A 20,850-nucleotide genomic window follows, 5' to 3' on the forward strand; every position below is an offset into this window, starting at 1 on the left:
AGTCAAAGGGTAAGTACTGTTTAGCGACTTATGTGATATTAGTTGCAAATTACTTTCCCAAATGGCTGAAACAATTCACTGTTCACCAACAGTACTTCAGTGTACCTTCCTCCAGCAACGGAAATATTCAGTTTCTGGCAGCTTCACAGACCTGATAGGTACAGTCTCAATTGTTTTAATTTGTATTTCTAATTATCAATGATTTGGAGCACTTTTTTTTTCAATTAACTACTGAAATCTTGTATTTCTTCCTTTGAAAACTGCTTATTTATATCCTTTGATGATAAATGAAAGAGAAGTTCAATTTCTTATAAATTTGAATATATTCTCTATATATCTTGGAAATGAGACATTTAAAAGATAAAATTGGTCATTTTATAGCCTTTGATATTCTCTGTCCCTTGTTTAGTCATGCACTCTTCCCCATAATTGTGAAAAGGTATCTTCTTTTGCTCTTCTGTCTTTTGATGTGACTTTTTAAATCTAGATCAATCCATTATATTTTGAATCGATGTCTTTTTAATCTTTATTTATATTTAATGTTTTTTATCGATGTCTTTTTTTTTAACATGAGAAATAAAATGTGTCCCAAGGCTACCCTATGGGGTCTGATCAGATAAAAATATAATTGGGAAATATTTAACAAAATAAATAACAATACAACAAAATACAGATGTTAATATATGGTCTTCTAATTCAGTTTTATATATATATTTATATATATATAAATATATATATATTGCCTCTGCTCACTTCTCTCTGCAGTAGTTCGTAGAAACTTTTTCAGATTTTAGTAACATTCCATTACATTCATGTACACAATGTATTTAACCATTCCCCAACTGATGGATCTCCACTTTATTTTCAATTCCTTACTATCACAAAAAAGTGTTGCTCTAAATATTTTGGAGTATATGGGAATTTTTTTCTTCTTCATGACTTTCTAAGCCCAGTAATGGAATCTCTGGTTCAAAGGGTACAGGCACCACTTTATTGGAATAATTCCAAATTGTTTTCCAGTATTCCTATTATCCCACAACTCTTCCAACATTAACTATTGTTATTTTTGTGTGAAATGAAATCTCATGATTGAAATTTCATGAAATGAAATCTTTATTTGCATTTTCTTGATTATTAGTGATTTGGAGCATCTTTTCATTATTTGTGATTGGGAACATTCTTTCCATTGATTGTGAATACTTAGCAATTTTTTTTTTGAGAACTATCTATTCATTTCCTTTGATCAATTAAGTTGATTATGTTTTGACTGATGGAAAAAAGGCTCTTTATTGAAATGGCAGTCCTTCCTGAAGCATTTGTCTGTGTTACAGTCAGGGCACAAACTTCTCTGGAGAAAAATTAGAATTAATAAAAAGGGATTTTTTGGATAAGAAGAAAAAATATTCTATGTAATGGGAAAAATTTGGTTCTCAAATATTTGAGCAAGAAATAGATCATGAAAAATGGATAATGAACAGAGGAAATGATAAGATAAATTATTATCATTTAATGCAGAGGTTTAACAGATATAAATTGTTATAACAAGGAGGGAAAAAACCCTAAAAAGTTGATTTACTTGTTGATTACTTGGTTACTTTGATTACTTGTTGTATGGGAGGACACGCATTTTAATTTAACCTGCAACCTTAACATTGATTTCTTAAGTCTAAACAATCAACCAAACAATGACTCAAACTTTGATTTGTAATGTCTGCCCATTTCTAAAGTGTAAATGCTCATACTAAAAAATTAACAGTCCTCTTTGCTAGGTTGCAACTGAGTCCAGCACAATCCTGGCTGGCCCTCAGTTTTTTGTTTTTTGGGGGGCAAGGAAATAGGGTTAAGTGACTTGCCCAGGGGTCACATAGTGTCTGAGGTAGGATTTGAACTCAGGTCCTCCAGACTCAGGGCAGGTGCTTTATCCACAGTGCCATTTAGCTGCTTCAGCTCTCAATTTTTTATGAACTTTTCAGTGAAAGTTGAAGGACAACAATGCCATGAATGCTGGCACCACTAAAAGTTGATGGGCATGGGAAGTGCAGCCTGTATTCCAGAGGCCATCCCTACATACTGTTGAGATCAGGGCTGTAAGTCAAAAGATTATGAGCAGGAGGGAGGAGCCCTTGGGACCCTCAGTGGTGGTAAGAAAACCCCAGGCTCAGCCTGTGAACCCCCAAAGTGCCTGCTGCCATTGTGGAAGCAGCTGATGGGCAACCTTTCACCACCAAGGAACTGGGGAGATATCAAGAGAAGCTGCAACTGGGATTCAGTGAATCACCAGACCATTGGCTGCTCAGGATGGGGTCCCTTGGAGCAAATCCAACTCTTCATGACCTCATTTGAGATTTTTGTGGCAGAGATATTAGAGCCTCATTTTACAGATGAGAATACTGAGGCAAACAGGGGGAAGTGACTTGTCCGGGGTCACACAGCTAGTAAATGACTGAAGTCAGATTTGTACTCTGGAGGATGAGTTCTGGATTCCAAGTTCCCTGGAGTAAATATGGAGGAACCATGTGTTAGGGGACTGAGATGCTTTACCCCAAAACACCCTTTTTTCCTTTTTTGATGGCTAAGTTGTCCATACCTGGTCCCATGAAGAGACTATTTGTTACACCAAGTTCACTATTTTGTAAAGGAGTTGGGCTTGATAGATAGTACAGGAAGGGTGGGGGGGAGGGTATGGAGTTCAGTCTACCCGGGTCTATGACCTTGGGGAAACCAGTAGCATAGTGGGTAGAGTGGAGGGCCTGGAGTCCGAAGACCTCAGTTCAAATATGACCTCAGACACTTACTAGCCAGCTGTGGGACCCTGAGAAAGTTGCTTAACCCCATTCACTTTAGTTCTTCAATTGTAAAATGGGGACACATTGGAGAAGGAAATGGCAAATTATTCCAGGATCTTTGCCCAGAAAAGATCTCAGAAAAGTTCTGAAGAGTCAGACATGAGTGACTGATTCCACAAGATCCACAACAACCCCATGACCAGTTGGAGGGCAGGGTACACCTCAATGATTTCAGGGGTTAGCTTTTAACAGACTATGAGGATATTAGGAAAATTGTTTATTAATCTTATAAATATATTTTTTAAGGTTTTTGCAAGGCAAATGGGGTTAAGTGGCTTGCCCAAGGCCACACAGCTAGGTAATTATTAGGTGTCTGAGGTCGAATTTGAACTCAGGTCCTGACTCCAGGGCTGGTGCTCTAACCATCGTACCACCTAGTCTGCCCTAATCCTATAAAGAGTCTCAAGGGTTCTTAATTGGAGTCCACAGATTTCCCTGGGACTATGAAGGTGGAGGGGGATAAAAGGATACTCATTTTCACTAAATTTGACTGGTTTTGGTAATCTTTTTCTTTTCTGAATTAAAAAAAATTTATTTGAGAAGTGGTCAATAGGCTTCTTCAGACTGCAGAAGGGGTCCATGTTATAAAAACATGTTAACCCTTGACTTAAGCCAAGGGGATCCTGGCAAGTTTTCCCACTAATGAGGGAGGGAATCTTGAGGAGGGGCCCTTAACCTTGGAGGTGTGTCCTAGACCCTGGGGGGCAGTCTGGGGAAGCCCTTCCCAACTGTTTTTAAATGCATAAAATAAATACTTAGGATTACAAAGGAAACCACCTCCTTACAGTCTAGTCAGCCTCATTCATTAAGGCCTTCACTAAGTGTGGGGCACTACACTGGGGGCTGGAGATTCAAAGAGAAAAAGATAGTCTCTGCCCTCGAGGAGCTTACATTCTAATGGAACTTCTCCCTCTACTTAAAGCTGAAAAGGCTATTGGTGAAGAAGGTGGAGTGGAGCTGGGGAAGAAAGAAGTCCAGAGGGACTGGACAAAGTGCTTTGAGAACCATAGAAGAGTGAGCCAGCCTGGCCCTTGAAAATAGGAATTCTGCAAGGAACTGATCCACCAGAGGAAGGGTTGGCAGGTGCAGAGGGACCTTCCAAGGTGAGATGACTGTTATGACATGGTGGAGAAAGAAGTCCAGAAAAACAGGAGGGGAGTCTGGAGAGGCCTGAAGGAAGCGTGAAGGTGTCATTTTTTCCCCCCCTATTCAAGGCATGGCCCCACTAAAATCTATTCCTAGACTCCCAGAGGGTTAAGAGTCTTTGGTTTTGAATATGGTGAGGAGAATCTTTTTCTAGACTGCTTCCTTGGGCTCTGGAGGACCATGGTTAAGGCCTCCCACTGCAGTTCTTGTGGGGCATGTCAGCACCCATCAGATGGCCCTGCTTTCTCCTTGGCTAGACTCTCTGACTGGAACCATTCCAAGGAGAGCGGAAGATGCCCATCTGGACATGGTGTCTGGAGGGCCATGGGGTGCTCTGCAGTTAACCCTATGTTTGCCCTGGGGATGAAGGAGGTACCCTGTCCTGCTGGCCTCTGTGCCAGTCAGAGCACCTACCTGATCCAAATGGACTTCAACCTCTCCCCGACTGAGCCCATCTCCAGGTAAGAGGCTCCAGCCGAAAGCCCAGGACCAAGAGGAGGGTGGAGGAGGGCTCTCTGGTGGCTAAGAAGGAACTGTGAGCAGTTTCCAGGAAAACTTATCTAATAATCCATAGAAAAGCAAGCTGATAGACTCAAAGGGCATATGGAAGTCTATTTTCTTTTTTTTAAAAAAAATTTCTTTAAGGCAATGGGATTAAGTGACTTGCTCAAAGTCACACAGCTCGGCAATGACAATTAAGTGTCTGAGGCGGGCTTTGAACTCAAGTCCCTCCTGACTCCAGGGTCGATGCTCTATCCACTGCTTCACCTACTGCCCCTCAGCCTATTTTCTTTTGTGTGATTTAGACCCCATTTGTAATGGCTTTTGTGTTCTTTGTCTTCTCCCTGGATGGGGGAGGAGAGCACAAGGACAAGAGAAACTGAATTTAGAAGTATAAAAGAAAAAAACAAACTCCTCTGATCAAAACGGACAGCTTTGGGACATATTTCTGGCTGCCCCCTTTCACCTCTTCCTTGCTGCCTTCCCCAGCCTTGGCCCTCTGGGCCTCTGCTCACTCAAGGACACAGCATAACTTGGGAAAATAGCCCAGGCACCCCTCCCCAACCCCCCTCCCCATTGCTTTCCTTAGAGAATTCCTTCCCAGAAAGACCTTGGAGGGCTGAGGGAACGAATTGTGTCCCTGGGAGCCTGTGGATGAAAGCAGACTGCAGAGTCCCATTTTGATTTAGTCTCTTCTCCCAGTGGGTCGGTTCCTTAGGGAGAGGGAAGTGGGTGAGCTGCAGAACCTTGAGTGAGTGGCAGTACAGGGAGGACCTCAGGATCGGTTTAGATCCCTGGGCAGGCTGCATGCAAGACATCAGCTCTTTGCTATTTCACAACAGATGATCCTTATCTGTGATGAAGAATTGATGACTGGGCCAAAGGTGTAATCCTTTGGGCTGCTCTGGTTCATCATCACTGCCTTAAATAAGGAGGCCCCACCTTGCCTACCACATGGACCAATTAATCCTTCTCAAGTGGGGAGGTGAAGTCAAGAATTTTCATTCTTCATTCTCCTCCATGTTACTGATCACTCCTTCATGGGATTGTCAATTGTTCGGGTGTTTTGTTCCTATTATCCTTTTCATTTCATTCCCTCCCCCATACTGCCTCCATGCCAAGCTTCTCACATCCACAAATTTCAGATTGACCAATAAAAGCCCCAAATCATTTAAATGGTGAAGGGTCCTCATAAAGCTCCTCCAGACCTTGCCACCAAGGTTGGAATGTGATAGTGTCACCATCTGCTAGGTTCTTTACCCCACATACAGGTTAGTATTGGTGGGGAAGCTGTCCCTAGGATCGATCAAACTGAGACTGTTGATACAATTTCCATGTCGCCTCTGCCTATCCTGACATGGTGTCCTGGTCAGGTATGGCTGTAAACAGCCGGTACATCAACTCGGAGCTCTTCTAACTTATCTAATGTTGAAAGGCCAGAGACCTCCTGGCTTCATTCAAGAATCTGCTCAAATGTTCCCTTAGAAAGGAAGTGTTCCCTTATGTCCTTTCTCCCCTGCTAATGCCTCAAAGGTTTACTTTCACTTTATCTTTTCTGGAACGTGGAGCTCCTGGAGGAGGGACTGGTTTTGCTTTGATTGGCAGCTCTAGCAGGAAGCATAGTGTCTGTCACTTAGTAGGCACTTCTGGTGAATACTTGTGACCAGACCCCATGCTTTCCCTGAGTTTCTTTCTACAGCATTAAGGGGATTGGTGTCTATTACCAAAGGTATGTGTGAAAATGTTCTTTTTGAATGTGCTTTCTAATAGAGGAAAGTTCATTTAACTGTTAAATGTCCTGGAGTCTCATTTCACTCCAACAATGAATCTGCATGAACAGGGGACCTGCTTGTTTCATTTCCCTGCTGATAAGCAGGCTTAGATGGCTTTGATTTACGTCTTTGGTGGAGATGGTGGTGGTTGTTATTGTTGGAGGGGAAAAATCCAGATAAATGAGATCACAAGTCACCTGAGTATTGGATTAAGTATTTCCGTTCTTTTAAGAACAGTGTCTGGTCTACCCAAATGCTCCCATTTTAACTACCTTTTCTTCCTTTTATTTAGAAAGGAACTCATTTAATTTATATAATTTTTAAACTTCATTAGCCTCACAAACAGAAAAATTAGCTCTCTTAGCATGGTCAAGTCAACCTTTTAGCTTTAGTGATGTTTTTGGGCGAGTTCAGTCAACTGTCCTTTGAATCAGCCAAGGCCAGAGATCTATCTGTCTGCATAACCTTGACCCAAATGAGGTTGCTTTGGATGTCCCACACATTTAGCATCTCTGAAAATCACCATACAGATTCTGGGATTCTTCTCTATTAAAGTAACACATCTAAATCAAGGGAGCTTCATTTTCTCCAATTTGAAGATTTTTTTAAAAATTCCTTCCATGTCTCCCTCAGGCAATGCTATCAGGCAGAAGTATCAATAACTCAAAGACCTTCCTTTATTTGTACCCCAGACCTAGTTTAAGATGCCATAACTCATTCCTATCATTATGAAAAACATATGGTAGAAATAATAAGCTGGAACACCGGAAATGACTTTAAGAAATCAGTATATTTATCTTGTAAAGACATTTTAAAACACACAACATAAGACAATTTTCTCTGCTAAAACATTTTATAACAGACAAATTTATACAAATTTAATGAGAAATTACACAGTGGTGTGGCATTTTGAAGCATTTTAGAAGTCACTTTGTACTTTTACAATATGAGTTTTACACATTTTCTCCAAACTGCTTTGCTCTTTTGGGAAAAAATGCAAATTTCTTTCCCAGGTACAAAGAAAAGAGCTGGTATTTTTAATGGCACCAAATTTGGACATATGTTTTTGTTATTAAATGAATGCACAAAGGAGCATGTGATTTCATCAATTCAGGAAAATCCCCCTTCCCCCAACCCAGATCAGAACCTCTTTATGATTTGGAAAGTTGCTTGAGTTGCAGAAAAATGAAGTTCACATGTCAAGGGTCACACAGCTACAAAGTATCAGAAGTAGAATTTTAATCAAGATTTTCCCCAGACCAAACCCAGCATTATCTTGTTCTTAGGTACAGTGCCTGTTTTTTTTTTATTACAAACCAGTCACTATTATTTATTTGTTACAAACAGAAACCAAAAGACACAGCAAAGAAACTGGTTTGTCTTGTGTACAATTCAACAGAGCAATTTAGTTTTCTGACATCTATTATTTCACACTTTAGACTGTACCAATTGTGTTTCTTATACATAATAAATATTTCACATTTCTCCAAGCTTCTGCATAGATCATTACCTGGGTCTAGAATGTGTTCTCTCTTCACTTCAGCCTTTTTGAGTCCTTGGGTCCTACCAAAGTTCAGCCTGGACACCTCTAAACATGAGGATTGTCCCAATTCCCTGTTTGTTAACTCTCCACCCCACTAGACTTGATATTTATGTAGGGTATTGTAGTCTATTTTATGTGGTCAAACCTCAGCACCAGAAAGTCGGGTTCCAAGAGAATGACATCTTTTGTTTTCCCCGTAAGTTCTAGGAGGACTCTTAAGAGACAGTAAGATTTTTGTAATGTGTCTACTTAAGCCCCCGATGTGATGTGTTTTCTACATCATTAATTGATCAGTTATTGATTTGATATCCTCTAAAAAAGTGCAAGTTAGCATCACCTCAGTGTTGTCATTGTTCGGTTGTTCAGTTACGTCTGACATTTTGTGACCCCATGGATTATATTCATGGAGTTTTCTTGGCAAAGATACTGGAGTAGTATAACATTTCCTTCTCCAGTGTGTCCCCATTTATAGATGAGAAACTGAGGCAAATAGAGCTTAAGTGACTTGCCCAGGGTCACACAGTCAATGGGTGTCTGAGATCTTTCTGTTTCTAAGCCCAGTGCTGTATTTGCTGCTCTACCTAGCTGCCCCCCTCCACAGCTTCCCTCCCACATCTCCTCCATATATTGATACTGTTGATTAGAAGCCCGATATCAATTTAACCAGTTGATTTTTTGCTTATTATCAACCAATTAATATGAATTAACTTTTACAAAGGGATAGTTACTGAAAAGATCTAACATAAAATAAAAGAAGCATCCCTCTGAACTTCAGGCTCATTCTACCTCCTCCACCTTTACCACCTTGGTCCCCAGGAAAGTTGGTGCAGCCCTAAAGGCAATGCTATAGAACATTTATCACAAGAGTTCGATTCCAAATATGGCATTGCCAGTTCGGTGGTGGTATTTTCTTGCTTCCTGCCAGGTCCATTCACTGCTGTGTTGGATACAGCAGATGGCTTCTCAGGGCTACAGTGGCACCTCACCTGGAGTGGCCGTAGTGGCTACAACAGTGTCTGCTCTAGATTCCCATCACTGAACCTCCGGTGTCTCCTCCAATCATTTAAATCTCATCAGGTTGTTCTGTCTCCGGTTCTGCTTCATCTAAGAACAGGATAGAATAGACACAACAGGGACAGAAGAGATATAGGTGACATGTAGCTTAAAGGCCACATGGCAACAAGGGAGGGGAGGAGCTTCCCCACCCATAGTCTCACAGCATTTCTTCATTCAAACTGCCAAGAAAAAGGTCATTTGTCTGGTTAGTGCCTATTGTATACACAGTTAATTGGCTCCGCAGTCAATTAAACCATTTTCTGTTCAGATTCAGTATGTGCGCTAGACACGATTCCAGAATACCTGTGTTTGCTCTGAAATGGGGAGCAGGGGCTCTCCATTCCATATGAATAACCACTTCTGAGAGAAGTCTCACCCAGTAGCCATAAGTTCACTGGACTTGGGTCCTCACGGGCCAGCCCCTTGTTATCATCATCATTATCTGGGTACATGCTGTTTCTACCAACAGAATATAAACTAGTTAAAGAGAAAGATTGCTTTTGCCTTTATTTCCTCAGTGCCTCGCCCATAGGAGTTGCTTAATAAATACCTGCTGAATGAAGGAAGGAAACATAAGGTGAAATAAAAGGGTTAAACCAGTTAAATAGTTTCTGCGGCCAGAAAATGCACTATTTCTTTCAATCCTATGTCAAAAAATTTATCTCCTCATTCACTCAGTATACACCTAATTCTGGTCTGGATTTCCCCAAGGCATAACCAACTCAAAATGTCCAAATTTGCCTTCCAATTGAAATTAATCTAGTAAACCTTCCATATATACATACATAGACACATACATATATATATATATACATATAGATAGATGTATATCTATCTATCTATCTATGTTTTTGTTAACTACCATCAAATATTTATCAAGATCTATTCTGGCAGATTCACTCCTAAGACCATATTTCTGTCCAAGTTCATATATTTACTCCCAATCATTACTGGAAAACTATAGACAAAGTCAAGGCAGCGTGACTCTGAACATATGCAGTTCCTGTTGACTGATTTGACATTTCTTCAGGATTTTGTTAGTTTTGTCTACATTGTGCCAAAGCCCTTTTCATTTATGTTCTCTGACTGAGATGGGCTCTTTCATATACTTTTCACATTTTATGAACCCTTAGTTTGCCCAACTCCCCATTTTTCTCAGGGGCCGATTCCCAATATTTTTCTTCATTGCTGTCTTGTTTATTATCTCTTCTTTGTGGCCCTGAGTGCCATTTTTTTGGTCATCATATCTTCAGTGGCACTATTATTTGGGTCATGAATGTTGGTTGGCTTTGTTTGTGGGTTTTTTTAAAAAAGATTTTCACAGCTTCTTCTGCAGCCTTTCTCTTGACATTCTATGCTTGTCATCAACGGTTTCTGCAGTTAATTCTTTCTCCAGAATTACCTTATGTTTCTATTGGCAGTTTCCCAACTTTTCAAAGACAGGCTGAAAAAGATTGCTGTTCAATTCAGCTGTGCTGCCCAGTAAACACAGAATCTGAAGAATTCTCATAAAATACAACAACACTGAAAACTATAATTTTTTCCCCCAAAATCATTAGTCAAAGAGCCTACCAGTTTCACAAAGAAAATCTTCTTAGGGACAGCTGTGGTCCTTAATGGTGATTTTCTGAAGATTGTTTAGTTCTCAGCATCAGCTGAATATTGAATTTTTTGCTTGTAACTTTCAGGTAAGCAGTGGTCTTGCAAAAAAAAAAATAAGACTTGATAGCTGCCAAGTTTCATCTGGCAAGTCACCACACTTGTGACCACATCATCTCACCAACAGCTAGAACTGTTAATGATACCAATGACACTTGCTTTTTGACTGAAGGATAAAATTAACTGCCAACTGATTGCAGCTGACTGCAACCTTGATTGGCAAAAGACCTTTTGGAATGTTTCAAAGAAAATCTTAGGAAGTTAGGCCTGCCAGGTTTACCACTAGGTCAATATGATAAAGAGTTTAAAATTTTCTATCCTCAGCACCTCACTTCAACAGGTTTGCCCAAAACTCGGACAAATCTTTCAGGGGATATAACTTTAGTTAGATGCAACCTTTGACATCTTTTTATCACATCTTATCTTTTTACGATACTTTTATGTTTTAACATCTTAACTCACAAGCAAGCTAACCAACATGGGGAAGTACCCAGAAAGGAAGATAGCCTCATCTCATATTTCTGAACACAATAACTTTCTAAATACCTATCGTTCAATTTCCTTCGATGCATCATTTATCTCCAGATTAGAAAGGTTCTTCTGATGACATTTTGTTCTACAGGTAGCACTGCTCCTTTAAGGAAGGATCAGCAGCCTGCTAAATATAGGTGATCTTCGACAGACTTTCTTGATACTCTCCTTCATCCCCAACTACTTCTGCTAATCCTTCTTCAGAAATGCTTTCTCTTTCCATCGATGGAAAAGTCAAGACACCTTCTCAACAGTTACTTGGCCGCCCTAACCTGAGTTGCTTAGTGTGCGTATGGAAGAGAAGAAGTTGTCAAAAATGACAAGATTCTGATTGTGCTTCCAGATCTCCTAGGTGAAAGCGTCTAGGGCTCGACCTTTGTAGCAGGAATGCTACATTGGGTTTTCTGCCCAGCACCCTCTTAGCTGCAAGTTTCTCTTTTGTTGTTTTAAGGTCACATTCAGCTAAGCGGTGGCCAGGTCAAAACAACTGACAGACTCATGAAGAATTTGTTACATCCTACTTCTGTTGGATTGATATTTCATTAAAGGAGGCAGAATTATCAAGGACATCGATAGAACAATCCCACTCGCATTTCTTTGAGTTTGTCAAAGTTAGTCTATGATGGGGAGTTGCAAACAATAGAATTAGTTTGACTTCCCAGATTTATTCCTGAGGGCTACAAGATGTTTTGAGAATTTGAGGGACAGAGGATACTGATAGCAAGGCGAGCCGGTTGGAAACACCACAACATCAGCATGATAAGTGTGTCTAAATTTCCTTTTGACGATTCTGACATGAACAGGTTTTCTTAAGAGTTGAACAGCCTGTTCACTAGCTCGATCTCTGGATCTATATTTACTGCCAGCATAAGCTGTTGTCAAATAGACACTGTGGCACCTAACCTCACAAGCAAAGCCAGTAGTCGGGGCTGCCTTCCTTTCTAAGGCACCGACAGGGGGGATTTCTTCCAAAGAAGCATACTGAAACTCAGGATTTGTGTGACAGGCCTGAAAGCAACGAGTTAAGATATGTGTATAGTTAATTCCCCGAGAACCAGCTGGTATCTGGGGATTGTGAAAATATTCTTGAACCGCTCCAGAAAGTCTTCGAATGACATTCTGTTTTGCGGTTAGGAGTAACTCCTCAAAAGTTGGTGCTGAGAAAGTTTCAGCAAGTAACTGAGAGGACAGATTTTGGGGGACAGGCTCTGTCCTACTGGATGATGCTGAGACACCCCTAGCCCTCGAGTGAGAGGTGGGAAGCCTTTGGGCTTCAAACCTGACAGGATCCATGCTACCTGATAACATGGCCCTTCTCCGGAGCCTGCTCTCTGTCAGAGTAAACTGACAGTAAGAACCATGAGAGGACATGGTGGGCCTGGCATGAGCCATACTACTAAGTAATATTTGGCTCCTTGCCGGCTTGCTCTCAGTGAAACCAAATCTTCGGGACGAAGGCAGAGAGAATAGGGGACGAATGGGATGAGCCATACTATTAACTAGCACTTTCATTATTGAAGACCTGTTCATCGTAGATGCAAAACTCACGTCGGAATATGGAGAGTGCGTGCTACGAATGGCACGGCCCACTGAAGATGAGAACATTTTGGTGATGGCGTGCTTACTCAGTGTGGGGATGAATCTTGTGACAGGACACCGGGAAGACGATTCAGCAGTGACGGGAGCCACACTGCCGGAGAACATTCTGGTGAGGGCAGGCACACTCTCTCTGGAAGTCAATCTCCTACCAGAACGAGAAGTGAAGGAACTTGTGACGGGATCCATGTTCTTGCAGGTCATGCCAGTAACTGCAGGTATGGGCTTTCTGAAAGCAAATCTTCGGTAAGAATACTGAGATGATGTGGTATGGATGGCCCTAGCCTTACTATTTGGTACTATTTTGCTTATTGTAGATCTGCTCATTGTAGAAGGAAAACACATGTCAGAATATGGAGAGAATGTACTACGGATGGCACGTCCCATTGAAGGCGAGAACATTTTGGTTACGGCGCGCTTACTCTGTGTGGAAATAAATCTCGTGTCAGAACACTTAGGGGACATGAAACCTGTGGCAGGAGATGTGCTCTCTGAGAACACTCCGGTTACTGCAGGCTTGCTCCCAGTGGAAGCAGCTCTTGTCTCAGAACACGGAGGGGACACGAAACCTGTGGCAGGAGACGCGCTCTCTGAGAACACTCCGGTTACTGCAGGCTTGCTCCCAGTGGAAGCAGCTCTTGTCTCAGAACACGGAGGGGACACGAAACCTGTGGAAGGAGACATGCTCTCTGAGAACATTTCAGTTACTGCAGGCTTGCTCCCAGTGGAAGCAGCTCTTGTCTCAGAATACTGAGAGGACACGGTACCTGTGGTCAGAGTGCTTTCTAGGGAAACTCCCTTTCCGCTTTCAGGGTGGCTCTCTGGTGAAGCAGCTCTTTTGTCCAAACATGAAGGCGATGCAATACCTATGGCAGGAGACATGCCCTCTGAGAACATTCTGGATATTCCAGGCTTACTCTCTGTGGAGGCAAATTATTCATCACAAAACACAGAGAAGGCACAATACCTGCGACGGGAGATAGTCTCTCTGAGATTACTCCCATTTCTGTAGAATCCTCTTCTCTAGAAGCAGCTTCGCTCTCTGCATGAGCCGGGAAGGTAATGTCTACGGAGAGAGACACGCTCTCTTGAGAACATTCTGCATACCACAGGCCTACTCTCTATAGAAGCAATGCTTCTCACAAACCATAGAGAAGAGACAAAATACCTGCAACAGGAGAGCTGCTCTCTGAGACTCCTCCCCCTCCCGCAGAATCGTCCTCTCTCGGAGCACCTTCTTTTTCTAAACTTGGTGGCAATGTTCTCTCTATGGAAGGAGACACACTTTCTGAGAACATTCTGTACACTCTTCTCTGTGGGAGCAAGCATTCTCATGAAACACAGAGAAGACAGAATACCTGCAACAGGAGATAATCGTTCCAACAACATCCCCGTTCCTGAAGCGTCATCTTCTGTGGCAGTAACTTCTCTCTCTGGCAATTCAGTACCTGCGGAAGGAGACATATTCTCTTGAGAACATTCTGCAGACTATAGGTTTACATCCTGAAGGAGCAAGTATTCTCTCAAAACACAGAGAAGAGGCCATACCTGCTATGGGAGATACGCTTTGTAAGACTACTCCCGTTTCTGCAGGACTGCTGCCTATCAATCCAGCTTCTTCCTTTGAACAGGAAGGCAATGCGATACCTGTGGAAGGAGCCACACTCTGAGAACATTTGGCCTACTCTCTGTAGAAGCAAGTATTCTCTCAAAACTCAAGAGAAGAGACCATACCCGCTGTAGGAGAGACTCTTTCCGATAACAGTCCCACTTCTTTACAATTACTCTCTTTCAAAACAGTCTTTGTCTCCAAACTTGGTGCAACAGCTGTGGAAGGAAACACTCTTTGAGAACATTCTGGATACTACAGGCTTACTTTCTTTAGCAGCAAGTAGTCTCTCAAAACAGAGAAGATAAGCATACCCTCTGTGGGAGACAATCTCTCTGATATGCCTGTTCCGGTAACCTGGTTTTCACTTGAAGTCCTTTCTATTTTTGGACACGAAGAACATGGAATACCTATGGAAAAGGACGAGGAATCTGAGAACATTCCAGTTGCTGCAGACTTGCTCTCGGCGGAAGCAAATATCATAAAACATAGAGAAGATACCGTACTTGTTGGGGAAGGGATGCTTTCAAAGAATCCTTTTGTTTCTACGAGACCGCTTTCTTGTAAAACACTTCCTGCCTCAGTACAAGGAGAAGATGGGATGTCTATGGAAGGAGACAGCATTTCTGAGAACAATCTGGATACTACAGGTTTACTCTCTATAGAGGGAAGTATTCTCACAAAACAGAGAGAAGGTACTGTACCTGGGGTGGGAGAAGCGTTCTTCAAGAAATCTTTCCTTTCTACGCAATTGCCTTCAGTTGAAACACTTTCTGGTTCCAAATATGGAGGTGATGGGAGATCTATGGAAGGAGACAATGTCTCTGAGAACATTTTTAGATACTATGGTTTATTTGCTGTAAAAGCAAGTATTCTCTCAAAACATAAAAGATGTCATACTGGTGGGTGGAGATGGGTTATCTGAGGAAATTCTCATTCCTTTGGAATGATTTTGGATCAAAGCACCTTCTGTTGCTGAAGGAATAGGGGACGCAGTATCTGTGGAAGGAGACATGCTCTCTGAGAACGTTCTGGATACTCCAGGCTTACTCTGTAGAGTAAGTAGTATTCTCTCAAAACATAGAGAAGAGACCATACCTGTTGGGGTAGAAACTCTCTCTAAAAACTCTCCCCTTCCCCCAGCGTTGCTTTCTGTCAGAGTATCTTCTGTCTTTAAACCTGTGGAAGGAGAACATAATCTGAGAACATTTTAAATACTCCAAGGTTTCCTCTCTGGAGAAGCTAGTTTTCTCTCAAAACATAGAGAAGAGACCATACCTGTTGTGGGAGAAACTCTTTCTAAGCATACTCTCATTCCCCCAGGCTCACCTTCCGTCAAAGTCGCTTCTGTTTCCGAGCATGGAGTGAATGCTGTACCTACAGAAGGAGACACGCTCTCTGAGAACTTTCTGGATACTCCAGGCTTGCTCTCTGTAGAAGTGAGTTTTCTTTCAAAACAAAGACAAGAGACCATACCTGTTGTGGCAGAAACTCTCTCTAAGCATACCCTCGGCCCCACAGGATTCCTTTCTGGTGAAGTGGCTTCTGTCTCTAACCGGGGAGGCAATGCAGTATCTGCGGAAGGAGATGGGCTCTCTGAAAAAGTTCTGGATACTCCAGGCTTGCTCTCTGTAGGGGTGAGCATTGTCTCAAAACATAGAGGGGACAGCTAGGTGGTGCAATGGATAGAGCACCTGCCCTGGAGTCAGGAGGACCTGAGTTCAAATTTGGCCTCATTTAATAATTTAACCTAGCTGTGTGGCCCTGGGCAAGTCACTTAACCCCGTTGCCTTAAATAAGTAAGAAATAAAAAAATCAAAACACAGAGAGGACACAGTACCTGTGGCAGGAGAGACGATCTGTGAGAACATTCTGCATAAACAGACTCGCTCTCTGTGAAATCAAATATCGTTAGAAAGCACAGAGAAGATACCATACCTGTCGGGGAGGACCGTCTTTCTGCAAACAGGCCAGATCGGGCAGTATCACCTCGTCTTGAGAACAGGCCAGATCCGGCAGCTTCACTTTGTCTTAAAGCAGAACCCAGAGGATACGGGAAACCTGTGGCAGGAGAGACGATCTCTGAGAACATTCTGGATGCGACAGACTCGCTCCCTGCGGAGGCAAATGTGGCCACAGAGGGCAGAGAAGGCAGCGTACCTGTCGGGGAGGACCGTCTTTCTGCAAACAGGCCGGCTCGGGCAGCTTCGCCTCGTCTGGAAGCAGAAGCCCGAGAGTAGGTGAAACCTGCGGCAGGAGAGACGGTCTCTGAGAACCTTCTGGACCGGAGAGGCTCGCTCCCCGCGGAGGCCCGGCCCCAGCAGGCAGAGGAGACCACCTACCTGCAGGCGGAGACAACCTTTCCGAGAAGGCGGCGGACACTTCGGGATCAATCTCTGCAGAAGCAGTTCTGGCCTCAGAGGCCGAGGCGGTGGCGGCCGGCCGCAGTCGGCCTAGGGACAGTCCGGAGGCTTCGGGGCGGTCTTCTCTGGAGGCCAGCCTGATGGCGGAGCACTGCGAAGGCCGGATGAAGGCGGCAGGGTCCAGGAGCTCCGGGAGCAGTCTGTTAACGGCAGGGAGCCTCTCGGCCGAGGCCGACCTCCTCCCGGAGGCGGGAGGGGAGAAGAGGCTGGTGGACGGGGCCGGCTCGGCGGCTCGGCTCTCCGGGGCGCTGGCCGCGCTCTCAAAGAAGCGGGAAGGCAGGAGGCCGGCGGCGGGCGCCGTGGCCTCGGCGAAGAGTCTGGCGGCGGCGCCGGGCCTGGCGTCGAGGGAGGCACGTCTCGTGTGACAGCACTGAGAGGTAAAGAAGCGAGGCGGGAACACCAGCTCCGGGAAGAGGCCGGAGCCCAGGGCCCTGCTGGTGGAGGCCAGCCTGGCCTCGGGGCAGAGGAAGGGCGCCAGGCCGCCCAGGCCTTCCAGGCCGCGGGCCGAGGCCAGGCTGGCGGCCAGCAGCTCCGACACCGAAGGCTTCCTCTCCGGGGAGGCGGCCTCGGCCTCCGAGTCCTCCTCGGTGGAGGAGATGCTGATGGGGGGCGAGAGCCTGTCCGGGGCCCCCGCGGCCGGCCGTGGCCCCTCGGGGGAGGCGCACTCGGCGTCCGAGTACTCGGTGGAGGAGATGCTGATGGGCGTGCAGGGCCGGGCCAGGAAGCGGCCGCTGACCACGGGCTTGGTGTCGGGCGGGGAGGCGCAGCGGGCCTCGGGGCTCAGCAGGTCGGGGGGCGGCGACAGCGCCTGGCACAGCAGCCCCGCCACGGCCGGCTTGCTCTCGGGGGAGGCGCCGCGCGGGTCCGGGCTCTCGGACGAGAAGAGGTGGGGGGGCGGCGACAGCGCCTCGGACAGCAGCCCCGCCACGGCAGGCTTGCTCTCGGGGGACGGGCAGCCGGGCTCGGCGGCCACGGGGGCCAGGAGGCCGGGGCCCGGGAACAGCGCCTCGCCGGGGAAGGCACCGGGCTTGCTCTCGGGGGAGGCGCCCCGGGACTCGGGGCCCTCGCCCTCGGGGGCCAGGATGCTGGTGCTGGGGAAGAGAGCCTCCAGGGGCTTGGCGTCGGGGGCCTCGCGGGCCAGCGCGTCTGCCGCGGGCGAGCCGGGCTCGGAGAACGCGCCGCGGCCGGCGGCCGCTGGCTCCGGGGAGGCGCCCCTCGACTCGGAGCCCTCGGAGGCCAGGAGGCTGGCGGCCGACAGCAGCGGCTCGGCGGGGGCCGCGCCGGCCTTGCCGGGGTCCCCGCCGGCCGCCAGAGCCTGGGGGGGCGGGCGCACGCGCCGCAGCAGCTCGCTAAGCACCGGCTTCCTCTCGGGCGAGGCGCCGCCCAGGTCCGAGTACTCGGTGGAGGAGATGCTGATGGGCGAGGCGGGCCGGCCTGAGAACAGCCCCGCCACCACGGGCTTGGCCTCGGGCGAGGCGGGCGAGGCGCAGCCGCGGTCCGAGTACTCGGTGGAGGAGATGCTGATGGGCGGCGAGAGGCGGCTGGCGAATAGCCCGGCGATCACGGGCTTGCGCTCGGGGGAGGCGCAGCTGGCGCCCGAGCCCTCGGAGGAGCAGCTGCAGCTGTCCGGGGACAGGCGGCCCGCGAAGGCGGCGGGCAGGGCGGGCTTGGCCTCCGGGAAGAAGGCGCCGCGGCCGGCGGGCTCGGCGGACAGAGCCGGGGCGGCGGAGGGTGGCGGGCGGCGCGCGGCGGCCCGCTCCGGGAGCCCGGGCTTGCGCTCGGGGGAGGCGCTGCTGGTCTCGGAGGAGGCCGACGACAGGATGATGATGCTCGGGGACAGGCTCCCCGAGAAGAAGGCGTTGATGACCGGCTTGCGCTCGGGGGAGGCGTAGCTGACCTCAGAGCAGGCGGAGGCGGAGGTGAAGGTGTCCGGGGACAGCCTCCCGGAGAAGGGGTCCCGGGCCCGCGGCCGCCGCTCGGCGCTGAAATAGCTGGCCTCGGAGGACACGGAGGACGAGATGCTGATGGCCGGCGACAGCGTCTCGGGGGACCCCGCGGCGGCGGCGTGCGCGGCGGCGGCGGGGGGCGGCCCAGGCTCGGGGGACGCGCAGCTCTCCTCGGAGTACTCGGTGGAGGAGATGCTGATGGGCGGCGACAGCCTCCCCGCCGGCCCCGCGCCCTCGGGGGGCTGCGGCTCCGGGGATGCGCAGCCCGCGTCCGAGTACTCGGTGGAGGAGATGCTGATGGGGGGCGACAGGCGCGGGCGCATCAGCCGCGGCAGCACGGGCTTGACGTCCGGGCCCTCGCACGCCGCCTCCCAGCCCTCCTCGGGCTCGGCCGGGGGGCCCAGGGCCGCCAGCTCCGACAGCAGCTCGCTGATGAGCGGCTTGGTGTCAGGCGGGGAGGGGCAGCGCGCCCGGGCGCGGGAGCTGTGGGGCCGCGGCGAGTCGGGCAGCGGGGCCGGGCCGGGGGGCTCGGGGGGCGCCTCCCCGCCTCCGGCCTCGGAGCCCTCGGGGGTCGGGCCCGACGCAGTCTCGGGGAGGCCTCCCGGCGGCTCACCCTCCGGGGCCGCGGCCCGGGTCTCGGGGGCCTCCGCCGGCACGCCCCCACCCTCGGGCCGGCTCTCGGGGGTCGCGCCACCGGTCTCGGCCGTCTCGGGGGCCGGGACGCCGGGGGTCGGGGAGCCGGCCTCGGGGGGCACGCCCCCGCCCAGGGCCCGGCTGGCGGGGTCGCAGGGCTCGGAGCCCCGGGCGGACGGGGCGCTGGGCTCGGAACACAGAGTCTCGGGGGCAGCCCGGGGGGGCGGCGGGCTCGGGGCCACGGCAGCTGGCGCGGAGGACGGCTCGGGGGGCGGAGACGCAGCCCCCGACGCCGCTTCGGGCCGGCCGGGCCCGGGTTCTGAGCCCTCGCCGGACGCCGCGTCCGGGGCGTTCTCGGGGGTCCCGGGGCCACGTTCGGGGCCCCGGGCGGGCAGTCCTGCGGCGGGGGCGGCCGCCCCTTCGGGCACCGCGCCGGGGGGCTCAGTCTCGTCCTCGCGGGAAACGCTGCCGGTTTCCGCCAGTCCAGAGGACGCGCTGGTGGGGTCCGAGGAGGGCAGCGCGGGCCCGGGGCTCCCGGGGGGCTCCGACGGCGGCGCCGGGGGTCCCGGGGGTCCGGGCCCGCCCTCCTCGGCGGCTCGGGGCGGCGGGCTGGGGACCGCGGCCGGGCCCTCCCCCAGGCTCATGTGCAGGAACTTGTTCTTGCTCTCCACCGGCCAGCGGATGGACTGGCCCGGGGAGGCCGCGGGCTCCGGCCGGGGCTCGGGCTCGGGCTCGGGCTTGGCCTCCGCGCCCTCCTCCCCGCCCTCCGCCAGCCTCGGCACCACCTTCCTTTTGGGGGCGCTGAGGCCGGGCTGCGGGGAGAGGGGCCGTTTCGGGGCCTTGGGGGGCTCCGGCGGGGGCTGCGCGGGGGGCGGCAGCTCCCCAAGGTGCATGCCCTCCACCATCTGGAGCAGCTTCTCCATGGTCGGCGCGGGGTACTTACGGCCGAGGAGGACCGGCGGGCCGGAGGGGCCGCCCGCCCCGGGGCCGGGCCGCAGCGGCCGCCCGCCCGCCCGCGGGGCAGGTGCCGGCAGCCCGGGGCGCGCGGAGCCCGAGACCGGCCGCTGGAGCTGCGGCTCCGCTCTGGCGCCCGAGTCTGCATCCAGCGGCAGATGAAGCCCAGCCCGAGCCGCCCGAGCCGGCGCAGCCACTGGTGGTTGAGGGCGGCTCCGCCCCGCGCCCAAGACGCAGCTGCCGAGGGGGGCGGGGGGAGCAGTCGGGGCGCAACCAAGTGGCCGCGCGACCCCCAGCGCCGCCCGGCCCGGCCGGTCCTAGGTGGCGCCCGCCCGCTCGCCCGGCGCCCCCCGCCCCGCCCCCCGGCAGCCCCACCTGGCTCCCCTACCTGCGGCCCCTCCCCAAAACCTCGCTGCTCCGGGGGTCCTGGGCGGCGCGGCGGCTTCTCGCCAATGGTATCTTCCTGGCTTGGCCGCGGGGCGGCCAGCCTCGGAGCCGCAGGTGCATGCCCCCCGCGGCAGGTGCGTGCCCCCCGTGTGGCAGGTGCGTGCCCCCCGCGGGATGCAGCCCCGTCCTGGCAATGGGTCTCTGCCCCCGCGGGCAGCTTTGGAACCCACGCCCAACAATGCCCTTTC

At 49.6% G+C, this 20,850-nt stretch overlaps 1 protein-coding gene across 3 annotated transcripts; it reads right to left on the minus strand.

The window, feature by feature from the left end:
- Window positions 1-7,058: 7,058 nt before the first annotated feature.
- Window positions 7,059-20,177, minus strand: LOC141496401 (uncharacterized). 3 transcript variants are annotated; one of them, XM_074198948.1, is made up of 16 exons: window positions 16,602-20,177; window positions 16,420-16,506; window positions 16,198-16,320; window positions 15,736-15,834; window positions 15,589-15,636; window positions 15,358-15,438; window positions 15,160-15,258; window positions 14,964-15,083; window positions 14,766-14,864; window positions 14,574-14,669; window positions 14,385-14,477; window positions 14,199-14,297; window positions 14,009-14,098; window positions 13,819-13,917; window positions 13,618-13,716; window positions 7,059-13,516 (listed from the first exon to the last, which is right to left on the minus strand). In XM_074198948.1, exons 1-16 carry the CDS (start codon window positions 20,164-20,166, stop codon window positions 11,700-11,702), a joined length of 6,714 nt encoding a protein of 2,237 aa, XP_074055049.1. In that variant the 5' UTR covers window positions 20,167-20,177; the 3' UTR covers window positions 7,059-11,699. The 3 variants fall into 3 exon arrangements, with proteins under 3 accessions (XP_074055049.1, XP_074055048.1, XP_074055047.1); XM_074198947.1 differs by having other exon boundaries at window positions 14,964-15,062; window positions 15,160-15,438; XM_074198946.1 differs by having other exon boundaries at window positions 15,160-15,438.
- Window positions 20,178-20,850: the final 673 nt, after the last annotated feature.

This window comes from Macrotis lagotis, chromosome 8, assembly GCF_037893015.1.
Source record: "Macrotis lagotis isolate mMagLag1 chromosome 8, bilby.v1.9.chrom.fasta, whole genome shotgun sequence".
Lineage (NCBI taxonomy): Eukaryota > Metazoa > Chordata > Mammalia > Peramelemorphia > Peramelidae > Macrotis > Macrotis lagotis.

Excerpts from the sequence above, each read along its gene's own strand:
- LOC141496401 (XM_074198946.1), bottom strand. The coding sequence starts at position 20,166 with ATGGTGGAGGGCATGCACCTTGGGGAGCTGCCGCCCCCCGCGCAGCCC. Across the intron at positions 16,507-16,601 it reads AAGGTTGTCTCCGCCTGCAG|GTTTCACCTACTCTCGGGCT; the intron begins GTAGGTGGTCTC and ends CTCCTGCCGCAG. Across the intron at positions 14,478-14,573 it reads GAGATTGTCTCCCACAGAGG|CTGTTGCACCAAGTTTGGAG; the intron begins GTATGCTTATCT and ends TTCCTTCCACAG.